Below are 27,892 nucleotides of genomic sequence, written 5' to 3'. Positions count from 1 at the left end.
CCTCCTATGGGGCAGGGGTGCGCCCAACACAGATGCTTTGACTCATTGCCTGCTGCCCGCAGAGGTTTTGGCCTGTAGGAGAAACGCCCAAGCCAGATTACTTTTGCCTCGAAGGAAAGATCTTTATCAAAAATGGGAGCGCCTTTAATCTTTTAAACCCCTGTTTTTAAGTCGATAGACAGATGGTCTATCGATCGGCCGGCTGGCAGTAAATGAACAACCAACAACAACAAAGGAGGGGGGGGGAGGTAATTTGCTAGCGAATTCTTGCTAATCATAATAATATATATATATATACAATATATATATATATATATAATATACATGTGTATATAATGCATTCAATATTTGGCCAGTTCTCCCAGAATACTGGAATGTACTCTCTCTCTCTCTCTCTCTCTCTCTCTCTCTCTCTCTCTCTTCTTCTCTATCTTAAGAAAAACTTTTAACATTGCTTTTATTCCCATTTTTGTATATATAAATACGATGCCTTCTTTTGAAGGACTTTTGATTTGGCTTTAGGGTAGACCTGTGGTCTCGATCGGCTGCCCTGCCTGACATCGCTTAGACCCTTTCACGTATGTTTCATGTATCATACCTGACCCAACGCCCTTTCTTCCCAGCAGCAAGAAGTTATTGCGCAAGGTATGGCGAGTTCTTTTAACGTGTGAGATGTTTGTTATGTTTTTAGAAGGTGTTGTAGTGGCTTTGTTTTTGTGTGTGTATTTAGTCTGTAACATCCATTTGCTTTTTAAGCAAACCTATCCGTTGATTACATATATAATCCCTGGATGTCTACACGGATAGCAAAGTGTCTGCCTCTCTGACCACTTATATATATATATATATATATATATATATATATATATATATATATATATATATATATATATATATATATATATATATATATATATATATATATATATATATATATATATATATATATATATATATATACAGTAATACCTCGAACTTCTATTAAAAACTGCACAAATTCACAGACACATGAATTTTTCCTTGGAACCTAACTAATGGTCATACATGAGTTTTTCACAAAAAAGCAAGCATTTCCAAACACTGAGAAACCCTGCAAAAGTGTTTAATTTTTTGATGTACAGTAATTTATAAGTTTTCAAGCTTTTATGTGTAAATTAAATAACATTAAATATTATTAAAAGTAATAATTTCTCTCTCTCTCTCTTTCTTTTAGTGAGATGAATTTTTATGGTACATGTATACAGTTATGTTTATTTAACAATAATAATAATAATAATAATAATAATAATAATAATAATAATAATAATAATAAAACTGTAATACAAAATTCTGTTATCTTGAACAAACAAATTCTTCCCTCATCTTTTGTAATAAGGTGGAAGGCAAAAGCTGTCAGACATGTCATTTAACATGACAAGAATGGGAGTGTTACTAATCAGTGGTCAAATTTTTCTTGTAATTCTGTGTGTGTGTCCGTAATAATTCATAAAAAATTTCACTCTCTTAAGTAAGGACAACTGTTATCTCTCTCTCTCTCTCGTTCGAAGTTAGCCAACCTACGTATTACAGCACTGTTTCTTTGTATGTCTTTAACTGTACAGTAGATAATTTTGAAATTATCTCATTTTACCTGTACCATTTACAAACTGTAAATGAGCAGTTCTAAAACATAGAGACATAGAGCATTTCAGAACAAAGAGAAAGAGACGCAGAATAAAGAAGTTGTTAAAAAGAGGTTGAGACAATTCTAAAAATAGATCGGTGGAATGGGGGAGAGAGTCACACACTATATTCTTATGTCAACCATTTATTTCTTTTTTTAAGGGCAATGTATTAAGCTAACTCTCTCTCTCTCTCTCTCTCCCCCGTAATAATTCATAAACAATATAACTTGATATTTCAAGTAAGGACAATCTCTCTCTCTCTCTCTCTCTCTCTCTCTCTCTCTCTCTCTCTCTCTCTCTCTCTCTCTCTCTCTCTCTAACTCTCTCTCTCAAAATGTTATTCTCTCAGTCTCCGTAATAATTGATAAATAATGAGACAGATCACCCTCTTAAGTAAGGACAACCCTTGAACCAGGCGATTCTTTACCGTTAGTGTTGGTTCTCTCTCTCTCTCTCTCTCTCTCTCTCTCTCTCTCTCTCTCTCTCTCTCTCTCTCTCTCTCTCTCTCTCTCTCTCTCTCTCATAGTTAGTGCTCACACATTTTTACAACTTATGAATTCTCTGTATGTCTTTACCTGTACAGTAGATAGTTTAAATTGATCTAATTTGACCTGTATCACCTACGAAGTGTAAATGCGCTAGTGTTGCAAATATGTTCTAAAACATAGAGACATAATAACTAAGAGTTGTATTAGTCAAAATATAAAACACTGTTTGTTCATGAAAAAGCATTTCAGAACAAAGAGAAAGAGATGCAGAATAAAGAGGTTGTTAAAAAGAGGTTGAGACGATTCTAAAAATAGATCACTTGGAAGGAGAGAGAGAGAGAGAGAGAATTTAGAGAGAGAGAGAGAGAGAGAGAGAGAGATTTAGAGAGAGAGAGAAGAGAGAGAGAGAAATTCTCTTACAACTCTCAATTTTATGTAACCCATTTACTTCTCTTTTTTAAGGGTAATGTATTAAGCTAACTTTTAAATGAAATTACAGTAACTTTAATTTCATTTAAAAGTTAACTTAATAATTTAGGAGCATGATTAGGGTCATATTTAGTGTTTAAACTTTAGAAATAAGCATTTATTAGCATTTTTAGAGACTAAGCCATACTTACGTGAAAATTCACTCTGCACAAGGGGTTCTGGGACCTAACCTCGCATAAGTTCGGAGTATGACTGTGTGTGTGTGTGTGTGTGTGTGTGTGTGTTGTGTGTATATATATATATATATATATATATATATATATATATATATATATATATATATATATATATATATATATATATATATATATATATATATATATATATATATATATATATATATATATATATATATATATATATATATATATTCTTGAAAACACCAAACATCGATTGCATTACTCGTCCATGTAGTCAAGGTACTTTAAAGATGACAGGTGCTTCAGATTAAAGTAAACACCCTGTATTCGCGTTCTCATGGTTCGCGGACTCACGCATTCATTCGCGGGTTTCTCTGTGGAACATATCTAGCCATCGTTCGCAGAAAATTTACCCATTCGCGGTATTTTTCACTGAGAAATATTCTCTAATTACTGTATTTTCATATAATTTTCATGAATAAATGCACTTTTTGTGATAAAACTATTAAAATACTCAGGTATAAGCATTTTTACAGGGTTTTTCTTGGTTTAAGCTATCAAAATGGGCAGTTCTAAGTGTTTTTAGAGGGGTTTTAAGCATTCAGTGGTTTGACCTATTCAGGGGTGTGTGGGGCGCATCCCCATTAATCAACGGGGTTCACTGTAGTTCAAATTCCTTTCCAGGAATTCTGGGGAGCAAATCTGTAAAGCTCTTAAGAACCGATTGCTGGCTACGGCTATGAAAATGTTGGTTTTCTGTATACGGCAAATTTGTATTCTGTCATGTTTAATTATTAAAAACTACCTTACTTTTATGGCCTTCGCAAAACTCACAAAGATAATCTTCTATTCAGACCTATTATCTCGTGTGCCAGAGCTTTCAATAATAAAATTTCTAAGTCGTCAGCCGGCCTCCTTTCCCCATGCCTAGGCACATTTTCTCCCAGTCACATAATATTCTGAAGATTTCTGTCACAGATTCAAAGCACTTAGACCACTTCACAACATGAAACTTTCAAGTTTAGTACCAGTACAAGACGTTCTACATTTTTTGAGAGAAAAATCAGCCACCTATACAGATCATTTCCCACTAACCCTACATAAAATAATAAAACTTGTTGAACTTGGTGTGTCAAACAACGTCTTTTCGTTCAGGGAGTCATTCTACAAGCAAAAATTTGTGTGCAGTATGGGCAGTCCTTTAAGTCCAGTTTTAACCAACCTATACATGGAATACTTTGAAACTATAATAATAAATGCAATAAAACCTAGAGACATGCTGTGGATGAGATATGTAGATGATATCCTAATATTTTGGGATGATAGGTAGGGCACTTTCAATGAATTTCTTTCAAAACTAAATGCATTAGTGCCCAGCATCAAATTCAAAGTTGAGTGGAAAAAATTTATTCTTTTGATAAATACAAGGATATGTACTTTTGTTGTTCGATTTTGATTATTAATCATACGGTTAACAATATAAAAATGAGTGGTGAGTGAAAAATTCATATTACGAAAAATGACGAAACATTTTAAAAAATTTTTTGTCAGATGATTGGGCAAAAGAGTCAAAGAAGAAATTATATTTCGAATCCAAATAAAAGCATATTAACTAATAAAATACTACTGAATGATCATCAAAAAAAAATTATATAAATAAAGAATTCTACCCTAATCGTTGTCAAAAACACAAAGAAGAAAAAAATCACATGATGTCGTGTGTTATTGTGTGACAGTAACGCCACACTCAGGCAGGAAAGTTAAACTGTCTCATCACTTGCACTGATAAGGCGCATAACAGACTTGGCCGCACCACATTACCTCACAGGTCATCGATCATTAGTTTGCACGAGACTAATGTTTCTATGCATAGATTTTGCTCGGCAGCTTGGTGTAAATAGAACAACCATGCATACATGGGTACAACAACAGAGAAAAAGAGGAAACATGATAAATTCATTGTAAAAAGTGGAGGACGACCCCATGGTTGCACTACTGAAGATCATCATCGGATGATCATTGAAGGAGCTCCGCCTAACTCCCCTGACAACTGGTGTTCATGTAAAGAGATGCTCTCCCTTCAAGTTGATGCCCAAACCATCTGTAACAGGCTACATGAGGCCAAGATATTATTTCATCATATTCCTGCCAAGAAACCCTTCATAATAGAGATACACAAGGAAGAGAGGCTAGGGTTTGCGTTACAATATTATCCCCTGGCCAATGATTTCTAGAAGAAAGTTATCTTGCAATGAGGAGGAGACAATCTCCACTGATGAGCATGGTAGTCTTATATATTCAGTTAATTTCTTATATGAAATATTAAAATGATACACCTACGTAGCAATGAAAGAAATCAGATATAGTACAATTATATTATATGCATTACAAAAATAGACATGAAATTTGTTAGTCTAGTTCAGTATATTTCATATAAGCAGTTGGCCAAATGTCACTAAAGGAAGTCAGAATATAATGATGGGGCCAGATATATATATATATATATATATATATATATATATATATATATATATATATATATATATATATATATATATATATATATATATATATATATATATATATATATATATATATATATAATATTTTCACCAGTTCACAATATACAAAGGGATTAGTCATTCAAATACCATTCTTGAGAAATATGATTCATATTATGTGAGCAAATCTTTACAAAAGTCATAATTGTTGATGTCACTAGGGATAATAGTTCAACTTATAATAGTCGTAGGAGATGAAAATATTAAAACAAGAACAGTGATGACCTTTGAAAAATTATAGTAACATCCTTTAATCAAGTAAAGTATGACAACAATACCACAAAAGCTTGGTTTAAAGGAAACTGCAGGTAATTTCTCAGATGCACCAGCAGTGTCTGAGTTGTTTCATGCACTTGCAACGAGTTGCCAAACAGTGCCAGATGTCACATTAAAAGCCGTTGTCCAAAATGTTTTGAAGTACGTTGCAATACATTTTTGAGTCGGTGTATCATCCATTAGGTTACTTTAGAATTAGAAAAAGACAATTGCCTCCCTTTCTTAGATGTTTTAATACACAGAGAACCATTTCAATCCAAATTCAGTATTCATAGGAAACCAGCCAACAACTCAACTTATGTCCATTTCTATTTAATATCAGAATATACATTTTTTCTTCTGTGTTTTTACGAGCACTGCACATTGTCAGTCCCCAGTATTTGGATCAAGAAATCAAAACATTACAAAAATAGGGACATGTTTATGTTACACTTCACATATACTAGATATCTGCTATCATAAAGCCCACAAAAAGTTTTATACTGAAAGTAACATGGAGAAAGAAACACATAAAAACATTCTTAGCCTTATTTTAGAGGTTTTGAAGCCATAAAATCATTCTTAAAGTCTTTTAATATCAACCTGGTTTTTTCCTATAAAATAACACACTAAAAGGAATGTTAATAAAAAATAGCCCTAAGGAAAGCAACGACAACATAAAAAATTTCATGCTTGGACTGCTCTTCTTTTTATATAGGTCCATCTTGTAAAGATTTACAAGTGAGAATTAACAGCATAAGTATTCTGTCCAAACTTGGAAAACATAGGGTTACCATATGTCCTGGTTTGACTGGGACTTGCCAAGGATTTGAGGCCTTGTCCTGGGCATTCCGGTCAGTTACGAAAATGTCCCAGAATGTTCAGGACAAGCAGTCAGTCACCAAGCAGTGTTCCAATGTTCAATGGGAACATATGTGTATGGCAAATTAACAGCAAAATATCGTGTTTGCATATAGACTTTGGACCCGTCAGAGCAAAAAGGCCTAACGAATTTGGGAGCAGAAATGGATAAAAAAAAAAAAAAATCGTGTTTTCAGATAAACTTGTGACCAGTCAGAGGAAAAAATGTCCAACAGATTTGGAAGGAGGAATAAATAAAAACTTGTAGATAAGTTTGGGACCCGTCATAGTGAATATAGATTCCTTATGTACTGTCTTTGGTTGATGAAAATATGGTAACCCTAGGAAAACATGCAGTGCAATATTCATTCATTTCAGTGAAAACTCTCACAGGATAAAGTGGACTGAATGTTCAGTGATTGACAGATCAAAAGATTTCTCTTCACAAACTCTTGTATAATCTGCTATTATACAGCTTACTTTTAATTGTAATTTCAACCTTAGCCCTGGCATGTGTTATTTGGACCCCTGTATTAGTAAAATGTTCAAGAATGACCTTAAAGATAAAATCATTGCTTAATTACAAATTAGTTACCTTATATATATTTTCTGTGTGTTCATATGTTTAATAGTTTTTTTAAAATGTTTATTTTAAAAAAATTATTATTGTTTACCAAAAGGAGAATACAGTAAACCCCCCGTATTCGCAGGGGATGTGTACCGCGTCCCCCCGCAAATAGCTAAAACCCGCGAATACTTAGAACCCTTCGAAAAACATTTAGAACTGCCTATTTTGACAGTTCAAAGACACAAAAGAACACTAAAAATGCTTATACAGGTATTATCCTACTTACGATGAGGTTAGGTTCCAAAAAACCCATCGTTTGTTGGAAAAAACACATCTCCAATATAGCCTAGCCTACACTAGGGTATTCGGTACCATGTATACATATGTGGCAGCCTAGCCTACACTATATAGTATACTCTACATACACAGTACAGTAATTATCAATATCAGCTAATTCTGGAGGTTCATGCAGAGTGACTTATGATCATTCAATACAAAGAGAAACTGACCTAATTACTTTGTTTGATGACTAGGGTGTTATTCACTAGTATTGCTTATTATAGAATTATTTGTAAAACAGTATTTCCCCTAGTTATGTTTTCCATTGATAGGGGGTGTGAATCACTCCATTTCATGACTGTAGCTTTTGACGAGCTACTTTTGTTAAATTTGCCAATAAAGTCTAGTTTCGCTTCTCAGTGTTTAATTCCAGTAGGCCTTTGTGTAAAGATAGGTTTAGTGAGAGAAGACGGCAAAGAAGAAGGGATTTGCTGACCCAGGGATGAGCCGTGCTACCACAGACATCTTAGAAAAGTAAGATGATTGATTCTGTTCTTAAAACAGGTAAAGCAATAAAAGATGGCCCTGTTTGACCTGGGGAACAGGCCCATTAACAGCAGTTGGCAGCGGTGTTAGACATAGATAGATAAATAGATAGTTAGGGATATGCTTCCGAAGATTATATTGGCATCTCAGAATAGGGTTGTGTTGGGGTCAATGATTCAGCTTAAGAAGCTGATGCTGTGCGTCGCACTTAAATCAGTCTAATTCTCGGGCATGAAGTCTCTGTGTGTGTTTAATAATGCGTCACAGGATGCAAAGTTGTTAAGGTGTTATATAGGGATTTATGGGCATTGATTCATATTGGGGAGTGTTTAGGCATATGTAATATGTATAGGGTAAAGTAACTGCTGTATCTTGACCGATTGTGTGTGTTAAAACACACGAAATACGCAAGGGTTTTTCTCCCTATCTCTCTTTCTGTCTGTGGTGAGAGAATTCCTGCGCCGTTAAGCAGGGACGTACGTAAGTGTTGACATTTTTTTTTTGTTCATTTTAATGTCAGATTCCATTGCTTGTCATTACACTGCAATTATTATTTGGGGCGGTGTCTGTAGTGATGTCATCGCCTGGGTGACATGTCAGTGACGTACGTCATTAGTTTGGGCGGAGCGCTTGCCTTCTCTGCCATACCCCTCTGCAATGCATTTGAATTATGGGTGTGTCTTATAACTTATGTTTTTTTTTATATACGCAATTGGCGGTTTGCATCGGAGTTTAGGGTTTCACAAAAGGAGTATTTTACTGTTGTGTTATCTCTGGGGACTTTGATAATTAGGTAGAAGTTATTTAACATTTGTTGAATTACTGTGTGAAAACATTTCTTATGAAAGTGCGTATACATTTCTTTTTTTTACTGTTTTTTTTTTCTTATTTTTATAATTACATACATAAGTGTGTTATTTTGGGTGCATACAAGCATGTATGTAAGTGGGAGTGGTTGCTATAAGCTTACTCGACAATCGCTTGTGCCTTGGCGACAGGAGAAGTGAGCTTGTCTCCTTGGGGGTTTTGGGCACTCAGTATTTTTTTTGTGTTCTTTGCCATACCTTGGATGGGGTGATAGGGGGAGTGAGGTGTTACACTGAGGGGGGTGAGAGACGGATTCTTCTCTCTCTCTCTCTCTCTCTCTCTCTCTCTCTCTCGTCTGTCTGCTCGAGTCTCGTTTTCTATATGTGAAAACAAGAATTTAACAATAATTTTAACTTTAATATAGTGGTATGAAAAATCCCACACAGGCTGTCACAGTGATGCGTCATCACTTGCAAATCCTGTTCCCGGACCGTCCTCAAATGTACAACTGCAATCTGATGATGAAGTTAGTAACAACAATTCCCAAGATCAATATGATGAAATGTATTTGATGTCTTAAAAAAACAACTTGAATTAGTGAACATATATATCTTTTTTGTTGAAGAAATGTGTTAGTGAACATATGGTCTTTTCATCTGCCCCACTATTTTATTATCGATGATCTTAATTATGTCACATTTATTTAACAGTATATTAGTATAAATAATAATAAAATACAATGAATAAGTAACTATAATGAAAAAACATCAAAAATGGAACAAACATGTTTTTGCTGCAGCAGTGATTGAAATACAAAAAAACCCTAAAACTGAAACACATCTGGCCCAGAGGATTTCAGATAAAGGATTGTGTATCTAACTGTGAGAGTAATATATGTACAGTATCCAAGTAGACTCTGTATGAAATTTACCATAAATACTACAGTAAGTTAACATTTATGTGTTACCGCGACAAGCCTCCAGGGCAGCGCTATGGTCTGTTTACATCCACTCATGGTAAATGGCTGAAAGGCAAACTGCCAACATATCTTAAACAATTTTTCTTAAGTTTGTGACAGCAGACATAATTTGGCTTGTTTTCAGTATCTTATTACTGTAATAACTAGGCTTGTTTTTCAATGTTTTATTATTAGCAACAATTTTTGTGTCTACCCAGTAATGTACAGTGCCTAGCCTAGCCTACGGCGCTTGGTCTCCCATCAGTAATATGGCCGCATAGGATGTAGGGTAGTTTTTTATACAATATACATTTCAAAATTTAAAAAAGTGCATCTAATACAGTATGTTATTCAACTCTGAACTTATTTAATTGTAATTTATGTATAATCTTTTGTATAAAAAGGCATGGTTAGTTGAGAACAGATTAATCCGTTTTCAGTTATTTCTTCTGGAAAAAATTTATTCGGATCTTGACTGAATCGCATCTTGACGCTTCTTCTGGAACCAATTATTTACACTTTGAGTTCTGATACAGGTATAATATATATATTTAAATATATCTAATGTATAGGTAATATATAGATAAATAATAAGTTGTAAATTTATTATATATATATAACAAGAGATATAGAGAAGAAGTTTGTCCTATATTAATATATCAAATTATTTATCAATTATATATATACATATATAGAATAATATATATATATATGTTGTACTGTATATGAAATATATATTATATTATTTATGAATTATATGGATACATAGATATATATATATAGATATACATTATTGATATCATAATATATATACATTATTAATTTAACTTAAAACATAATATATATACATACTGTAACATTTAATACATATATATATATATATATATATAAAAAAGATATATTTATATATATATATATATATATATATATATGTATATATATATATATATATATATTATAATCTATTTTATATATATTTAACCTTTTTTTATATATTTATTTATATATAAATATTTATTCTAATATATATATTTATATACTCTATATTTATATATTATATATATATATTTACAGTTTATATATATATATATATAAATAATATATATATATATAAATATATATATATATATACACACACACATAAACAGTAATACATATATATGGCACTCAACTGTAAATTTTCTATAAATTATTAACGCCTCATCTGAAGGGCACAGACGATCTTTGATAAACGTCAAAACACTTCCCTTTCTTGTCATACTAACTTCATATCTAATCATTTTCCCATCTGAGTTTGCTTATAAACTGAGTCAAAAGCATCTACTTGTTTTTTAAAATATATATACACATATATATTTGTAATACACACACATATATATTATTATTATTTGAAAATTAGTATATATATTATATATATATATTATATATATATATTACAATATATATATATATATATATATATATATAAATATATAATTTGAAATCAACAAAAAAAAAGCAGACTTTTATTCTTAACCACATTCAATTTGACAAAAACTGATTGAACTTATAAATTACATAAAACCATTTAACTTTAATTATGCAAAAACATCCTAACATTCCCACTATGCCTTTCAGTTAACAGCCAATGAAGTAGATTTTATTATAACTTACATCCTCCAGATATAACTTTAATACAAAAGTAAATGTTGATCTCAGAACAGCATTATAAGATAATAATACACAGGCAGAAAAATACAATGACAAAATAAAAATAGCTGGGAAAGTAATCAATCAGTCTTCAAGAATACTTCATCAGCTGCAGCATCTATGGCATAACAGAATCTGCCCTGACAATAAAGCTTCAGACAGTCCCCTGAACGGCATAACAGAATCTACCCTAACAATAAAGCTTCACGCAGTCCCCTGAACGGCATAACAGAATCTACCCTAACAATATAGCTTCACACAGTCCCCTCAATAGCATAACAGAATATATATATAAATATTCACACATTCCCTGAATGTATATATATGTCTATATATATATATTTTACAGTCTTTCCAGTAGGCCGAAACAGAAAATTTCCTTTTCAAAACCACTGACATTCCCCCTAACAGAGCCTGGCCTGAACCCAAAATCCCTGCTGCCAAATGATAAAGAGGTAGTGGAGAGTAGACAACATCAGAATTCCACAATCCAATCATTACTTCTCCTGCTAGCACTGCTAAAATTCCTCTGGTGGGCCAAAGACAAAAGATGTGAATAGTTTAAGATAAAAAAAAATGGCAGTAAAACAAGTAGTAATTACATATTGCAATTATGATCATATATAAGTTAAATAAACAACACTAATACAAAACAATCATGATCATAAAAGACACTTGGACTGAAATACTGCTCACTAATCGACATATATATATTATATACACTATTTAATAGGGCAATGATAGATTTTGTATATATTATCCAGTTTCTTCTAGTATCCCTGTATCTTTTCAAAAGAAATTATGTCAAGTTCATTACAGTAGTCTTAACAACTGTGAAATTTACTAGAATGCTTATATTCAACCTGGGTTTTTGTACAGTTCAACTATAACCTAATGCAGGACACCAGGTGGCTCAAAACATGAAGAACATCATATTCCTTCAACAATGTACTATACACTGTACAAACTACGTTATACAGTTGTACACTAACAGTAATTCATTTTCCTGTTTGCAGATACAGGTGGTTTAGCAAAGAGAACAAATACCAGTAATTAGTGGGATATGGAAATAATGAGATTTTGTTTGGGCCAAATAGGTTTTTACTTGCACGGTCATGATCAATGACACTGCTTTAGCCAAACCTTAACATGGGTTCAATAGCACTGTCAGTAAACAAAGTTTGGGGTTTGTGCTTTAATTCAAGTTTCTCTTTCTTTAGAGGACAATCAAGAAAACTTACTGAGCATTTCTTGTGTACCATCAAAATGTCATATCAACAGCATGCATGACTTTGAGAATACACATCAAGATTTACTCTATAACACTTCTACTATTTATAACCAAATGAAGCTGAAATAATAAACACTGATGAATGAAAAGTAGAGAAATTGTGCTACCATAATTGTGGCAAAATTCCTGTTTCCAGTAAATGCACCAAATGTTAATCAGGAAATACCCCTGAGTAATCATTAGGTATATAAAGATGATTATAATATAATGTTTACTGTGATGCTAGTGGGTAATAATCAATAGTCTTAACAACAAGGAACCTCAATAACAACATACAATCAGATGATGTAACCGTTTAGACTTGCTTACCTTGAATGTTTGATTACAGCTGCCTTTGGCATTCCGGTTGTTCCAGAAGTGTAAATGTAGACCATTTTGTCAACAAAACCAACATTTTTCAATTGTGGGGGTGTACTGCTTTCAACTGTGGCCAAGGCTGCATTTAGATTCACAGCATCTAGTAATGAAAATATAAAATATGTGTATGTTACAAAAATACAAATTATCATGAAACAGAAAAAGTAATGAAAACAGCAATTACAAGTAAGCATAAAGTGCAAACACACTAACACAATACCAGGTAGATCTTGAAAAATTCCTTTGGAATGGCAAATCCAGCTACTCATCTTGATTATTCAGTATTATACACACACATACATATATATACTTGTATATATATCTGTATATATATATATATATATATATATATATATATATATATATATATATATATATATATATATATATATATATATAAATATATATATATATATATATATATATATATATATATATATATATATATATATATATATATATATATGTTTATGCATGTATATGTATATATGTATTTGTATGTATGTGTACATATGTATATATATATATATAAGAATATATATATATACATGTGTATATATATATATATATATATATATATATATATATATATATATATATATATATATATATATATGTATGTGATATATATATATATGTATATATGTAAATATATGTATATAAATGTAAATGTATATATATATGTATATATGAATATATATATATATGTATATATATATATATATTTATATATATATATATATATACATAAATATATATATACATACATATATATATATATATATATATATATATATATATATATACATATACATATATATATATTACTGCTGTTATATATATATGTATTTAGGTGTAGGAATATTAGTCAGTTGACCTCGACAGAGAACATCTTGTCCCGATTGTAAAAATTCAAAATAACTGATCACAGCAGAGACAGATGTTGTCTATATAGGCTCTTCAGTTCAAAAACAAAATATGCTATTGGCATTAGGGACCTAAACCTCAGAGAGGTTTTCACTCAATATTCAACTTTAGTAATGGTGGTCTTAAGGTCCTCTTTTCCTTTACCTATGCATTCGGCGATGTTTTGTCAAGGTCGGATTGCCTGGGGCATGACTGAAGAGGCCGCCTCACCTTTGGGAACCGAGGCGAGGTCAGAGAGAGACAGACAACGAACGAGAAAAGTAGCGCCTTTCGTGCCCGAACGGTGTCCTTTGTTCCTTTACTCCCTTTTTTCCTATCTATATTAATTAGTGAATTGGGAAGACTGCAGAATCAAGACTCCTGAGGTCCATCGTTGATGCGCAAACAACTCGACGTTCAAGGTAAGTCCGATTCTTGTTAAAGCTTCGTCGATTGACTTTAACTTTTCTGTATTTCAAATTTTTCTTTGTTTCATTCTCCAGCCACCACTTACGGTATATGCTGTTACGAAGTCTAGATTAAGTCAAATTATTATATTGTTAGCTTTAACCCCGTTATTCCAGTAAAATACCTCGGGATTTAGGCAAGCAAGTCATTTTTAATACTCTGGTTATTCTTATGCCTATGCTCATTGTTTGCCTTGTGTTTTTTGTATTTAATACCATCTTAACAAGTAGAGATTTTCAACCGCAGTTGGTGACGTTTAAAATCTTTATTCATCTCAAATATTCTTTGTTAAGGTTAATTACCCTTAACTGGCGACCTTTGATTAATTAACGTCTGTCTTTGAGGTTAACTTTGGCTTCAAGAGACAGGTTACGTGTAATCTTGGTTTGCAGGGCCGTAAAATTACGTAAATTAACCAATAACATGATCAGCCAAGACCCTCACACGTAACATTGGCGACCTTGCCAGGAATCTAAAGTAAATTTTAGAGAAAGAATCTGGAGAAAAGGAAATTAAAATTACATTAATTCCAAAGATAAAAAGTCAGATATTGAATTCCATTTCATTCTTCCAAACAAGGAACCAGGCATAATAATAAGCAGTAAAGAGAATAGTTATAATAACAAGTGTAGCGAGAATTAGCGTAGGTAGGAAGGGTGCAAAGCAGAGCGAGTCATAATTTGTAACGTTGTGAGAAAGGGCATTTTTACCGTGTTCGGACATGTCGAGTTAAGTCGTTCAGTAACGAATCTTAAGGCCGAAAAAGCGGAGCCCATTTCATGTACACAAAGTAATTTAGAAATCGCGTCGGCAATTCCGATCGTTATTGTTTTCATATAGCGGGAATCATTCAAAACCCGTGTCAGTGAAGTAGCAAACGAACTGAAATAGTAATTTTACAATAAAATACATTTTCAGTAACGTAAATTTACGCCCATCCGAATAGCAAATTTCTTTTTTCATTCTTTTGTTTAATGTCCGACGTGAGAAAATACGATAACAAAAGACAAAAGTTGTTTGGTAATTTCGTTTTCCATCCTTAACGTAAAACGCTATGCATGATTGGTATATTTAAAGTAAAATCTGGATACCTGCATTTGTTTCGTTCGTTGTTTTGAATTTTGTGCTAAAAGAAAATACCCGCCATTTTGGATTGTTTTTTGTTTTGAAATTGTTTGAACTAGAGGACCGCCATTTGGTGTTTCCTTCGCCAGAGGTTGTTTTGAAATTTAGGCCTAACGGGACTTGGCCGCCATCTTAAGACCTTGTTATTGTGACCGACTCTGCTTCCCGCCACTTTTGGGTCTACTTTTTTTTTTTCGTAACCCACCTCGCAATATCTTAGCTAGACAGACTTCGATAGACAAAACCAAAATATAATTTAGTCAGGGAAAGATAGGCCTTAGTTAGGATTAATACAATAACAAGTTCCTATACAAATACCTGCTATAAAAATCATATAAAAAAAATTTAAAATTTTACGCTAAAAATCTTGTGACGTCCAGTTCTCCTCAGGAAAATTAAGATAATAAAGCAATCCTAAGGAAGCCAAGACGACGTATCTATATTTTTTTAAGATCCATGCCATTGTGCATTTATAAAATCTTTGTTTACATGTTCTCAAGCAGCAAGAAATTAGCTGATTGAAAATTAGCTGATTGAAAATCTCTCTCTCTCTCTCTCTCTCTCTCTCTCTCTCTCTCTCTCTCTCTCTCTCTCTCTCTCTCAATTAAGTGAGCATTCCTAACCTAAGTGTACGTGACCCTCTTCAAAGAAAGAACGGCCGACACTAGGCTAATTAATTCGAATACAATAAACCAAATAAAAGAAACACCCTCTGTCCCACAATAGATGAGGACAAGTTAAGAGTAATTACAATACAGTGATAAACTGTCGGTCACGAGTGAGGCCTGCTATCCAGACCAGAAGCAAACAGTAGTTTTCACCCTCTGAAAAAGAAGGGGCCAGCACTGGGTACTGGGACCAGCCACTCACGAGGATCTTTAAAGAAAAAAAAAAAAAAAACCCAAATTCACTTTATTCCACAGTGCCAATAATTTGCTGCACTGTCATCACTTGAATAGCTTCTCTTCTCTCTCTCTCTCTCTCTCTCTCTCTCCTTCCTCTTCTCTCTCTCTCTCTCTTTTTACCTTCCCTTTCTCTCTCATTCAATTGTTGCACTCTGCAGGGGTGTGTAGAGTGCCTTTCCTCCCATATAGCCTAGTTGGACTCCAGTAGAGGGTCCTAGGAACACATTGGCACCATAAGTGCCACCAAGCAAGATATAGAAAATAAATAAAACCAAAACAAAAGGGAACACAGAAGAAAAAGTTCTTCTGGAACCTAACCTGCACCAGTGCCTAGGGATACTGAGTGCCACCAGTGTGACCTGTACACGGCACACCCAAACTACAGTGCCACCTTTTGAAAGGGTGCCACGTCACTGAAGAGACACTTCCTCGCTGCCCAAGTACGCCCAGTCGACCTGGTTAGATGCCCTTCCCCACCAGAACCATGGCAGCAGAAAATTATAAAACCTTCCTGGGGCTGGGGACGGCTGGCAGGTCTCACCGGCTCGGAACTTACCACCTGGGTTAAGGAGCAAGTGGACGACTTGGCCAAGCGGGAGAAGGAAGAAAGACTCGAGCAGAGGAAGTATGAAGAAGAGAGGAGGAAGTATGAAGAGAGCAGTATGAAGCCGAGCAAAGGCAATATAGAAGAGGAAAGAGAAGAAAGAAGAGACAGCATGAGTTAGCCTGCAAGGAAAGCTGAGTTAGCCCTAAAGAGAAAGAGCTCGAGCTGGAAAGAGCGAAAATGGAGAATGCCGAAGCTATGGCTAGACAGCAAGCCTCCAGTCCTACACCTGCTGCATCAAACGCTCCAATTTCGAGCATCAATTCCCTAGTCCCCAAGTGGACTGAGGACGAGCCAGAAGCATGGCTGGAGGAGATCGAGGCTCTTTTCGATAACTACAGCACCACGGAGACGGAGAGAGCCTTAATACTAGCCAAGCATATGGAGGGGGAAAGCCAAGGCAGCTCTTCGCTCACTGGAGAAGAGCCAGAGGGCAACATGGCGGAAGTTCGTAGAGTCATTACAAAGGCCTACGAAATAACCCCAGAAAAATGGAGACAACGGTTCCGAGGTCTTGCCAAGGAAGTCGGCTGGTCTTGGACGGAATGGGCATGTCACAAAACCCAGTCCGGTGCACGCTGGTTCGACTCCTTGGCCTGCACGACGTTTGAGGATCTTTTCAATCGGACCATGCTAGAAGACCTTTTCCAATGTGTGCCTGGGCCCCTTGCTGTATATCTTAACGATAAACAGCCCTCCACACTTATGGAAGCTTGTCGCATGGCTGATTCTTGGGAAACTTTCAATCAGTCGCATAGCACCTCTCAGAAGCGAATCATTCCTCCGGCCTACCTCTCGAACTCCACTTTCATCAAAGAATGGACTGCCTAGCAAGACCATGTGCAACTATTGCAAGAAGGGGGCCATGCTGAAACTGAGTGCCGATACAAACTCGGCACTAATAAGCAGCCTAACCCTACCAGCCAGAACTCCGCTCCCGATTCATCTGCTCAGCCCTCTCCTCCAACAGTTACTGCAGGCCACCGAGCCCATCCAAAAGGCCCGTGCAAATCCTGTGGGGCTGCTAGCCACTACAATGCTGGATCTCCGGCCTGTCCACATCATGTCCCACCACAAAATTTGTCAACCTAATCAGCACTTCATTTTTCTGCGGCTGGTCCGACCGGATCCTTTACCCCGAGACTGGAAACCCAGTTCATCTCGGTGGCCCCTCTTCAGAGCACTAGCCTGCCAGTGACCCTTCCGGTCACAGTAGACACTAAAGCAGACATTAGCCTGATCACTAGGGCCCAAGTGCCAGCCAGTGCCATGGTTGACGAAGAAACCCGGTGGGAAATGAAGTGGATAGAGGGCCACACCATTACCATTCCTACGGTCCAACTCCAGGTTATGACACCTTGGGGCACGATACCCCACCGCCTTGGCGTGGTAGGTGGAATTCGCCCGAGTGGCCTTCTTGTTGGGTCGGATCTTCTCTGGAAGCCCGTCACCAACGCCACTCCGCAGCCACACCTCCTCCACGGAGGCCCCATCTAAAACTCTCAATAAAGACAAACTTCCACCTTCCTCCCACCAAAGTGGTCCGGGAAGGGCACAAACCAAACTATTTCAGGCCCTAGCCCTCTCCAATCGCAAAGGGCTGGCCCACCAAGAGGTCCTCCTCTCCCTAAGAGATTTCAGGAGGAGCAGTACCGCTGCAGGACATGCAAGCGGGCAGACCACTCCACAAATTGGGAGGGCTGCCCAAGCAAGCAACGCCCAGCGGACGCCCCCGAACAAAACTCTAAAGAGGCTACGATCTCCTGCTGGGGCAGGAATTTCTGCCTCCAAACCCAAGTCGTCCGGAATATTGCACCTCCGGACCCCTTGTCAGGCATGCCTGACCTCAACTGCTGCCAGTGCCACTTGCGAGCACTGAGCAGTGCCAGACTCCGTCCGCCACGGACGTTGAGCTACCAATGGAAAAGGCCCTATGCCGGGTCTAAATCATGAGGCGAATCCTCCTCCAGGAGATTTAGGATTCCCCATGCAGTTGATCATCGCAACTGGAGAAACTCCAGCACCCAAGACTTCTTCTTTGCCAAATCTGACTCCAGGGATGAACCCCTGGAGGATCGAAATGTTACCCCTCGTCTCTGGAAGACCAGGAACTGGCCTCCTCGGACGCAGGGAGTCGAGATTGCTCTCGCTCCGGTTGTCGCAGCAGCCGGGTAGGAGCCCTCCTTTAGCTTTTGAAGTTGCCCTGACTTCGCGGCCGCTAGCCCTTCTGGCCTGTCCCCAGAGTCGGTGCTCTCATCACCTGCTAGGCCTGCTACTGATAGGCCTTGGAGGAAACCGAAAAGAAGAAGAAGGGGCGGAAGAGAGCCAGTAGTTGCCGAGCCATGAAGCTCATCCAGGCACTAGTGCCCTCTCGGCACAGTGCCCTACCATCTTAGAGTGATCCTGGCCCCTTGCCCAGAGGAGGTAGCCAGTGTGATCTCTTTTCAAAACATAGCCTAGACCCCTTTAACTATGGTACATCAAATTAGTAGCCTTGTTCCTTCCACTTACCACCGAGCCGCAGTAATCATGTAAGTAGCATAACTAATTTCAATAATCTTAACTATTGTGAAACGAGCCATGATGCTCATGACACGCATGGCCTAAGACCTCAGTGAGGCACCCATTTATCATATGAGGCAACCCTCATGAATTAACTTAGTAATTTTTAATTGTATTAAACATAAACCATGTTGTAATTTAGTTAGAACATTAACTCTTATGTTGGTGCTACGGTCGGGTTAGGATAGGTTAGGCTAGGGAATATCATAGAATGTACCACTAGGCTAGGTCTAAAACATCATAATTGTATAGGGGTAGCCTATAATAACCGTAAAATTTTTCTAGTACTATTAGAATTAGGTAAAGTAGTGATTATAGCTCATATCCTATCTAGGGTTAGGTAGTTCTGTAGCTAGGTAGGCTAACCAGGACTAATCTGCTCAGGGAAGAAGAGTAACCTAAAAGAGGCTAACAGCTTGCTAAGTATGACCTTCACGCCTGAAAAGGGAGTGAAGGCCCTCTTAAGGGGGAGCTTTTACAAATATTACTGCTGTTACGATGTATTTAGGTGTAGGAATATTAGTCAGCCTGAACTGACCTCGACAGAGAACATCTCTGTCCACAGATAGGTAGGCCAGGCAATTCAAAATTTAACAATCACAGCAGGGACAGATGGCGTTGAGCATAGGCTGGGTAGTTCAAAAAACAAAATTGTTAATATTAGGGACCTAAACCTCAGAGAGGGTTTTCACTCAATAATTTCTTGTACTGGTGGCCTTAAGCTATCTTTCCCTTTACTCTATGCATTCGGCGATGTCTTTGTCAAGGTCGGATTGCCTGGGCATTGAAGCTGTAAAGAGGCCTCACCTTGACCCAAACGCTTCAGTCAGAGAGAGACAGACCACGAACGAGGAATACAGTAGGAGCCTTTATTGAACGTGCCATATTAACGGTCTTCTTTGTTCCTTTACTCTACTTTTGCTCCTATCTATATTAATTAGTGAATTGGGAAGACTGCTGAGTATCAAGACTCCTGAGGTTCATCGTTAATTTGCAAAACAACTCGAAACTAATTCAAGGTAAGTCCGATTCTTGTTAAAGCTTCACAATTGACTAATAACTTTTCTGTATTTCCATTTTTCTTTGTTTCATTCTCAGCCACCACTTACGGGATATGCTGTTACGAAGTCTAGATTAAGTCAAATTATTATACTGTTAGCATTAGCCCCATTGTCCCAGTAAAAATCTCGAGGATTTAGGGTAAACAAAACATTTTAATACTCTGGTATTCGATGCCTAGCGCTTTGTTTGGGGGAGAACCGTTAAGTGTTTTTGTATTTAATACCATCTTAACAAGTAGAGATTTTTCTGATCGTCCGCAGTTGGTGACAATCAAAAGTCTTTATTCCTTGAATATTCTTTGTTAAGGTTAATTACCCCTTAACTGGCGACCTTTGATTAATTAACATCTGTCTTTGAGGTTAACCCGTGGCTTCAAGAGACAGGTTACGTGTAATCTTGGCCTGCAGGGCGTGCAAATTACGAAAATAAATTAACCCATAACTGATCAGCCAAGACACACACGTAACATTGATACCTTGCAATCTAAAGTAAATTTTAGAGAAAGAATCTGGAGAAAAGGAAATTAATTACATTAACTCCAAAGAAAAAAGTCAGATGCTGAATTCCATTTTACTCTTCCAAACAAGGAGCCAGGCATAATAATAAGCAATAAGAAGAATAGTGAGAATTAGCGTAGGTAGGCAAGGGTGCATCGAAAGCAGAGCGAGTCATAATTTGTAACGTTGTGAGAAAGGGCATTTTTACCGCGTTCGGACTGTTCGAGTTAAGTCGTCCAGTAACGAATCCTAAGGCTGAATCCGCGGAGCCCATGTCATGTACACAAGTAATTTAGTAATAGCGTCAGCAATTCCGATCGTTATTGTTTTCATATAGCAGGAATCATTCAAAACACCTTGTCAGTGACATAGCGAACAAACGGAAATAGTAATTTTACTATAAAATACATTTTTCAGAGACGTAAATTTCGTCCCATCCGAACCACACAAATCCATTTCATTGTCCCAGTGGCCACTCCTTACGAGGACAGACGTTTTCGCCGTGGAAAATACAATAATAAAAGACACAAAGTTGTTTGGTAATTTCGTTTTCCATCCTTAACATAAAACGCTATGCATGATTGGTTTATTTAGAGTAAAATCTGGATACCTGCATTTGTTTCGTGGCACACTTGTTTTGAATTTTGTGCTAAAAGAAAAATACCCGTTTTAGGATCCTGTTGTTTTGAAAGTGTTTGAACTAGAACTGTTTTGTGAGAAACGGCCATTTTGGTGTTCCTTCAATGCAGAGGTTGTTTTGAATTTAGGCCTAAAGGGACTTGGGAGCCTGCTCTTAAGACCTTGTTATTGTGACCTGACTCTGCTTCCAGCCACTTTTTGGGTCTACTTTTTTTGCAAATTCAGAATAAACCCACCTCGCAATATCTTAGCTAGACAGACTTAAGACAAAACCAAGATATAATTTAGTCAGGGGAAGATAGGCCTTAGTTAGGATTAATACAATAACAAGTTCCTATACAAATACCTGCGGGAAAAAACCATATAAAAAGAATTTTAAATTTTACGCTAAAATCTTGTGACGTCACGTCGGCTCCTTTGAAGGGTCAGATAGAAAGCATTGCTCAGGAAGCAAAGACGACGTGTCCACATTTTTTTAGAACCATGCCATTGTGCAATTATAAAATCTTTGCTTAACATGTTCTCAAGCAGCAAGAAATTAGCTGATTGAAAATCAAACAACTCTCTCTCTCTCTCTCTCTCTCTCTCTCTCTCTCTCTCTCGTGAAGTGAAGTGAAGTGAAGTGAATCTCTGAAGTGAAGTGAAGTGAAGTGAAGTGAAATGAAGTGAACCTTTCAGTGTCATGACCCTTCAAAGAAAGAACAGGCACTTATGCCCGACACAGAAATTAAATTAATAAGTAAAAGAAATACCTGTCCCACAAGTCAGATGAGGACAAGTTAAGCTTTAAGGTCACAGACAGTGATAAATTGTCGGTCGACTGAGGCCTGGTACCCAGAATTTCCATAGCAAAACCATAGTTTTCACCCTCTGAAAGAAGAGCGGTTAGCTGGGACCAGCCACTCAAAAGTACCTTTAGAAAAAAAAAAATCCCAAATTCACTTTATTCCACAGTGCCAATAATTTGCTGCACTGTCATCAATTGAATAGCTTACTTCTCTCTCTCTCTCTCTCTCTCTCTCTCTCTCTCTCTCTCTCTCTCTCTCTCTCTCTCTCTCTCTCTCTTTTACCTTCCCTTTTCTCTCATTCAATTGTTACACTCTGCAGGGGTGTAGAGTGCCTTTCCTCCTATATAGCCTAGTTGGACTCCAGTAGAGGGTCCTAGGAACACATTGGCACTATAGTGCCACCAAACAAGCAATACATATAAAAAATAAATAAAACCAAAACAAAAGGGAACACAGAAGAAAAAGTTCTTCTGGAACCTAACCTGCCCCAGTGCCTAGGGATACTGAGTGCCACCAGTGTGACCTGTACATGGCACACCCAACTACAGTGCCACCTTTTGAAAGGGTGCCACATCACTGAAGAGACACTTCCTCGCTGCCCAAAATACGCCCAGTCGACCTGGTTAGAAATGCCCTTCCCACCAGAACCATGGCAGCAGAAAATTATAAAACCTTCCTGGGGCTGGGGATGGCTGCAGGTCTCACCGAAAAAATAATCAACTTACCACCTGGGTCAAGGAGCAAGTGGACGACTTGGCCAAGCAGGAGAAGGAAGAAAGACTCGAGCAGAGGAGGTATGAAGAAGAACAGGATTTATTCGTGATGAAGCCGATCTCAAAGGCAAAGGCAACTAAAAGAGGAAAGAGAAGTAAGAAGGAGACAGCATGAGTTAGCCTTCAAAGAGAAAGAGCTCGAGCTGGAAAGAGCGAAAATGGAGAATGCCAGCTATGGCTAGACAGCAAGCCTCCAGTCCTACACCTGCTGCATCAAACAATCCAATTTCGAGCATCAATTCCCTAGTCCCCAAGTGGACTGAGGACGAGCCAGAAGCATGGCTGGAGGAGATCGAGGCTCTTTTCGATAACTACAGCACCACGGAGACGGAGAGAGCCTTAATACTAGCCAAGCATATGGAGGGAAAAGCCAAGGCAGCTCTTCGCTCACTGGAGAAGAGCCAGAGAGGCAACATGGCGGAAGTTCGTAGAGTCATTACAAAGGCCTACGAAATAACCCCAGAAAAATGGAGGCAGCGGTTCCGAGGTCTTGCGAAGGAAGTCGGCTGGTCTTGGACGGAATGGGCGTGTCACAAAACCCAGTCCGGTACGCGCTGGTTCGACTCCTTGGCCTGCACGACGTTTGAGGATCTTTTCAATCGGACCATGCCTGGGCCCCTTGCTGTATATCTTAACAATAAACAGCCCCCCACACTTATGGAAGCTTGTCGCATGGCTGATTCGTGGGAAACTTTTAATCAGTCGCATAGCACCTCGCAGAAGCGAATCATTCCTCCAGCCTACCTCTCGACCTCAAATCGCTCAAAGAATGGACTGCCGAGCAAGACCATGTGCAACTATTGCAAGAAGGGGGGACACGCTGAAACTGAGTGCCGATACAAACTCGGCACTAATAAGCAGCCTACTCCTACCAACCAGAACTCCTCTCCCGATTCAGCTGCTCAGCCCTCTCCTCCAACAGTTACTGCAGGCCACCGAGCCCATCCAAAAGGCCCGTGCAAATCCTGTGGGGCTGCCAGCCACTACAATGCTGGATCTCCGGCCTGTCCACATCATGTCCCACCACAAAATTTGTCAACCTAATTAGCACTTCATTCTCTGCGGCCGGTCCGCACCGGATCCTTTACCCCGAGAGACTGGAAACCCAGTTCATCTCGGTGGCCCCTCTTCAGAGCACTAGCCTGCCCGTGACCCTTCCGGTCACAGTAGACACTGCGGCAGACATTAGCCTGATCACTAGGGCCCAAGTGCCAGCCGGTGCCATGGTTGACGAAGCAACCCGGTGGGAAATGAAGTGGATAGAGGGCCACACCATTACCATTCCCACGGTCCAACTCCAGGTTACGACACCTTGGGGCACGATACCCCACCGCCTTGGCATGGTAGGTGGAATTCGGCCCGGAGTGGCCTTCTTGTTGGGACGGGATCTTCTCTGGGGAAGCCCGTTACCAACGCCACTTCGCAGCCACATTACCTCCTCCACGGAGGCCCCATCTAGAACTCTCGATAAAGTCAAACACCCACTTTCCTCCCACCAAAGTGGTCCGCGGAAGGGGCACAAACCAAACTATTTTAACCCTAGCCCTCTCCAATCGCAAAGGGCTGGCCCATCAAAGGTCCTCCCTCTCCCCGAAGAGATATTCAGGAAGAGCAGTACCGCTGCAGGACATGCAAGCGGACAGACCACTCCACAAATTGGGAGGGCTGCCCAAGTAAGCAACGCCCAGCGGACGCCCCCGAACAAAACTCTCGGAGAGGCTACAATCTCCTGCTGGGGCAGGAATTTCTGCCGCAGCCAAACCCAAGTCGTCCGCGAGGTATTGCACCTCCGGACCCCTTGTCAGGCATGCCTGACCCTTAACTGCTGCCAGTGCCACTTGCGAGCACTGAGCAGTGCCACACTCCGTCCGCCACGGACGTTGAGCTACCAATTAAGAAGGCCCCTATGCCGGGTCTAAATCATGAGGCGAATCCTCCTCCAGGAGATTTAGGATTCCCCATGCAGTTGATCATCGCAACTGGAGAGCCTCCAGCACCCAAGACTTCTTCTTTGCCAAATCTGACTCCAGGGATTGAACTCCTGGAGGATCGAAATGTTACCCCGTCTCTGGAAGACCAGGAACTGGCCTCCTCGGACGCAGGAGTCGAGATTGCTCTCGCTCCGGTTGTCGCAGCAGCCGGAGTAGGGAGCCCTCCTGTAGCTTTTGAAGTTGCCCCTGACTTCGCGCCCGCTAGCCCTTCTGGCCTGTCCCCAGAGTCGGTGCCCTCATCACCTCCTAGGCCTGCTACTGATAGGCCTTGGAGGAACCCGAAGAAGAAGAAGAAGGGGCGGAAGAGAGCGCAGTAGTTGCCGAGCCATGAGCTCATCCAGGCACTAGTGCCCTCTCGGCACAGTGCCCTACCATCTTAGAGTGATCCTGGCCCCTTGCCCAGAGGAGGTAGCCAGTGTGATCTCTTTTCTTGTATATAGCCTAGACCGCCTTAAGTACGGTACATCAAATTAGTAGCCTTGTTCCTTCCACTTACCACCGAGCCGCAGTAATCACGTAAGTAGCATAAATAATTTCAATCATCTTAACTATTGTGAAGCGAGCCACGATGCTCATGACACGCATGGCCTAAGACCTCAGTGAGGCACCCATTTATCATATGAGGCAACCCTCATGAATTAATTAGTAATTATTAAATTGTATTAAACATAAACCAAGTTGTAATTTAGTTAGAACATTAACTCTTATGTTGGTGCTACGGTCGGGTTAGGATAGGTTAGGCTAGGGAATACCATAGAATGTACCACTAGGCTAGGTCTAAAAACATCATAATTGTAGAGGGTAGCCGATAATAACCGTAAGCACCTTCTAGTACTATTAGAATTAGGTAAAGTAGTGATTATAGCTCATATCCTAGCTAGGGTTAGGTAGTTCTGTAGCTAGGTAGGCTAACCAGGACTAATCTGCTCAGGGGAAGAAGAGTAACTTAGGACAGACCTTCACGCCTGAAAAGGGAGTGAAGGCCCTCTTAAGGGGGGGAGCTTTTATAAATATTACTGCTGTTCGCCCTCGATGTATTTAGGTGTAGGAATATTAGTCAGATTGACCTCGACAGAGAACATCTCTGTCCCGCAGGTAGGCCAGGCAATTCAAAATAACGATCACAGCAGAGACAGATGGCGCCCGAGCATAGGCTGGGTAGTTCAAAAAACAAAATATGCCTATGGCATTAGGGACCTAAACCTCAGAGAGGGTTTTCACTCAATAATTTCTTGTACTGGTGGCCTTAAGCTATCTTTCCCTTTACTCTATGCATTCGGCGATGTCTTTGTCAAGGTCGGAGTGCCTGGGGCGTTGAGTAAAGAGGCCGCCTCACCTTGCGGGAACGCGAGCGAGGTCAGAGAGAGACAGACCACGAACGAGGAAGTACGCCGCGTAGCGTGCCGGAACGGTCTTCTTTGTTCCTTTACTCTACTTTTGCTCTACGTCTATATTAATTAGTGAATTGGGAAGACTGCTAGTATCAAGACTCCTGAGGTTCATCGTATGCACAAACGACTCGACGTTCAAGGTAAGTCCGATTCTTGTTAAAGCTTCGTCAATTGACTAATAACTTTTCTGTATTTCCGTTTTCTTTGTTTCATTCTCCAGCCACCACTTACGGGATATGCTATTACGAAGTCTAGATTAAGTCAAATTATTATACTGTTAGCATTAGCCGAATTGTCCCAGTAAGTCTCGGGGATTTGGGCAAGCAAGTCATTTTTAATACTCTGGTATTCGTTATGCCTAGCGCTCATTGTTTGGGGGGGAGAACCGTTGTGTTTTTGTATTTAATACCATCTTAACAAGTAGAGATTTTTCTGCGTCCGCAGTTGGTGACATTTATCATAAAGTCTTTATTCCTTGAATATTCTTTGTTAAGGTTAATTACCCCTTAACTGGCGACCTTTGATTAATTAACGTCTGTCTTTGAGGTTAACCCTTGGCTTCAGGAGACAGGTTACGTGTATTCTTGGCCTGCAGGGCCGTGCAACTTTACGTAAATTAATCCATAACTGATCAGCCAAGACACACACGTAACAGTATACACATATAAATACATATATATCTCCCACAAACTCCCATGCAAAATTAAATATAAAGTGGCCTACAGGATTACCTGCCTATTTCACCACCTCGACATTCTTAAATTCAAGAATTTCGGTCCTAACATAAAAGTCTCAAGATACAATCTAATCCGGGACCAACCTCCCCCAGGGGAACTTACTGACACCCCAAGTAGGGGATCAAGCACAGACTCGCCTTCTACCACAAGTGCCAGCCATCCTCCCAAGCTGAGTGAATGCCCACCCTCAATGGCCAATCCCCATCCATCCAAATGATCAACTCATTCATTTCCCATCTTAATGAGCTGCCATGGATGCACTAGATATAATCTCTTGGAATGTTTTTGGCTTCAAGCAGAACATTCCTCCCTTAAACATGTTCTGCAAAAATTTCAAAGGCATCAATGCATTGCAAGAAACGCTCCTCTGGCCTCATGACCTTGCCATCTGTGATTCAGTGCATGAAGACTTCAGAGATTTCTCGACCTCATCGATGCAAGTTACAGATCACATCGCAGCCCGTCACCCGAAAGGGGGCCTTTCTTTCCTG

General features: G+C 38.6%; 1 protein-coding gene across 6 annotated transcripts in view; it reads right to left on the bottom strand.

The window, feature by feature from the left end:
- LOC136849333 (long-chain fatty acid transport protein 1-like) overlaps positions 1-27,892 on the bottom strand; it is a 596,150-nt gene that overhangs the window by 240,966 nt on the left and 327,292 nt on the right. For all 6 annotated transcript variants that reach the window (XM_067122695.1, XM_067122697.1, XM_067122692.1 and 3 more), the window contains one exon: positions 12,906-13,053. In XM_067122695.1, coding sequence (XP_066978796.1) covers positions 12,906-13,053 — 148 coding nt within the window. The remainder of the gene's footprint in view (positions 1-12,905; positions 13,054-27,892) is intronic.

The sequence above is a fragment of the Macrobrachium rosenbergii genome, chromosome 20 (assembly GCF_040412425.1).
Source record: "Macrobrachium rosenbergii isolate ZJJX-2024 chromosome 20, ASM4041242v1, whole genome shotgun sequence".
NCBI lineage: Eukaryota > Metazoa > Arthropoda > Malacostraca > Decapoda > Palaemonidae > Macrobrachium > Macrobrachium rosenbergii.
The sequence above is the reverse complement of the archived record's forward strand: the minus strand, read 5'-3'. Positions and strand labels throughout refer to the sequence as shown.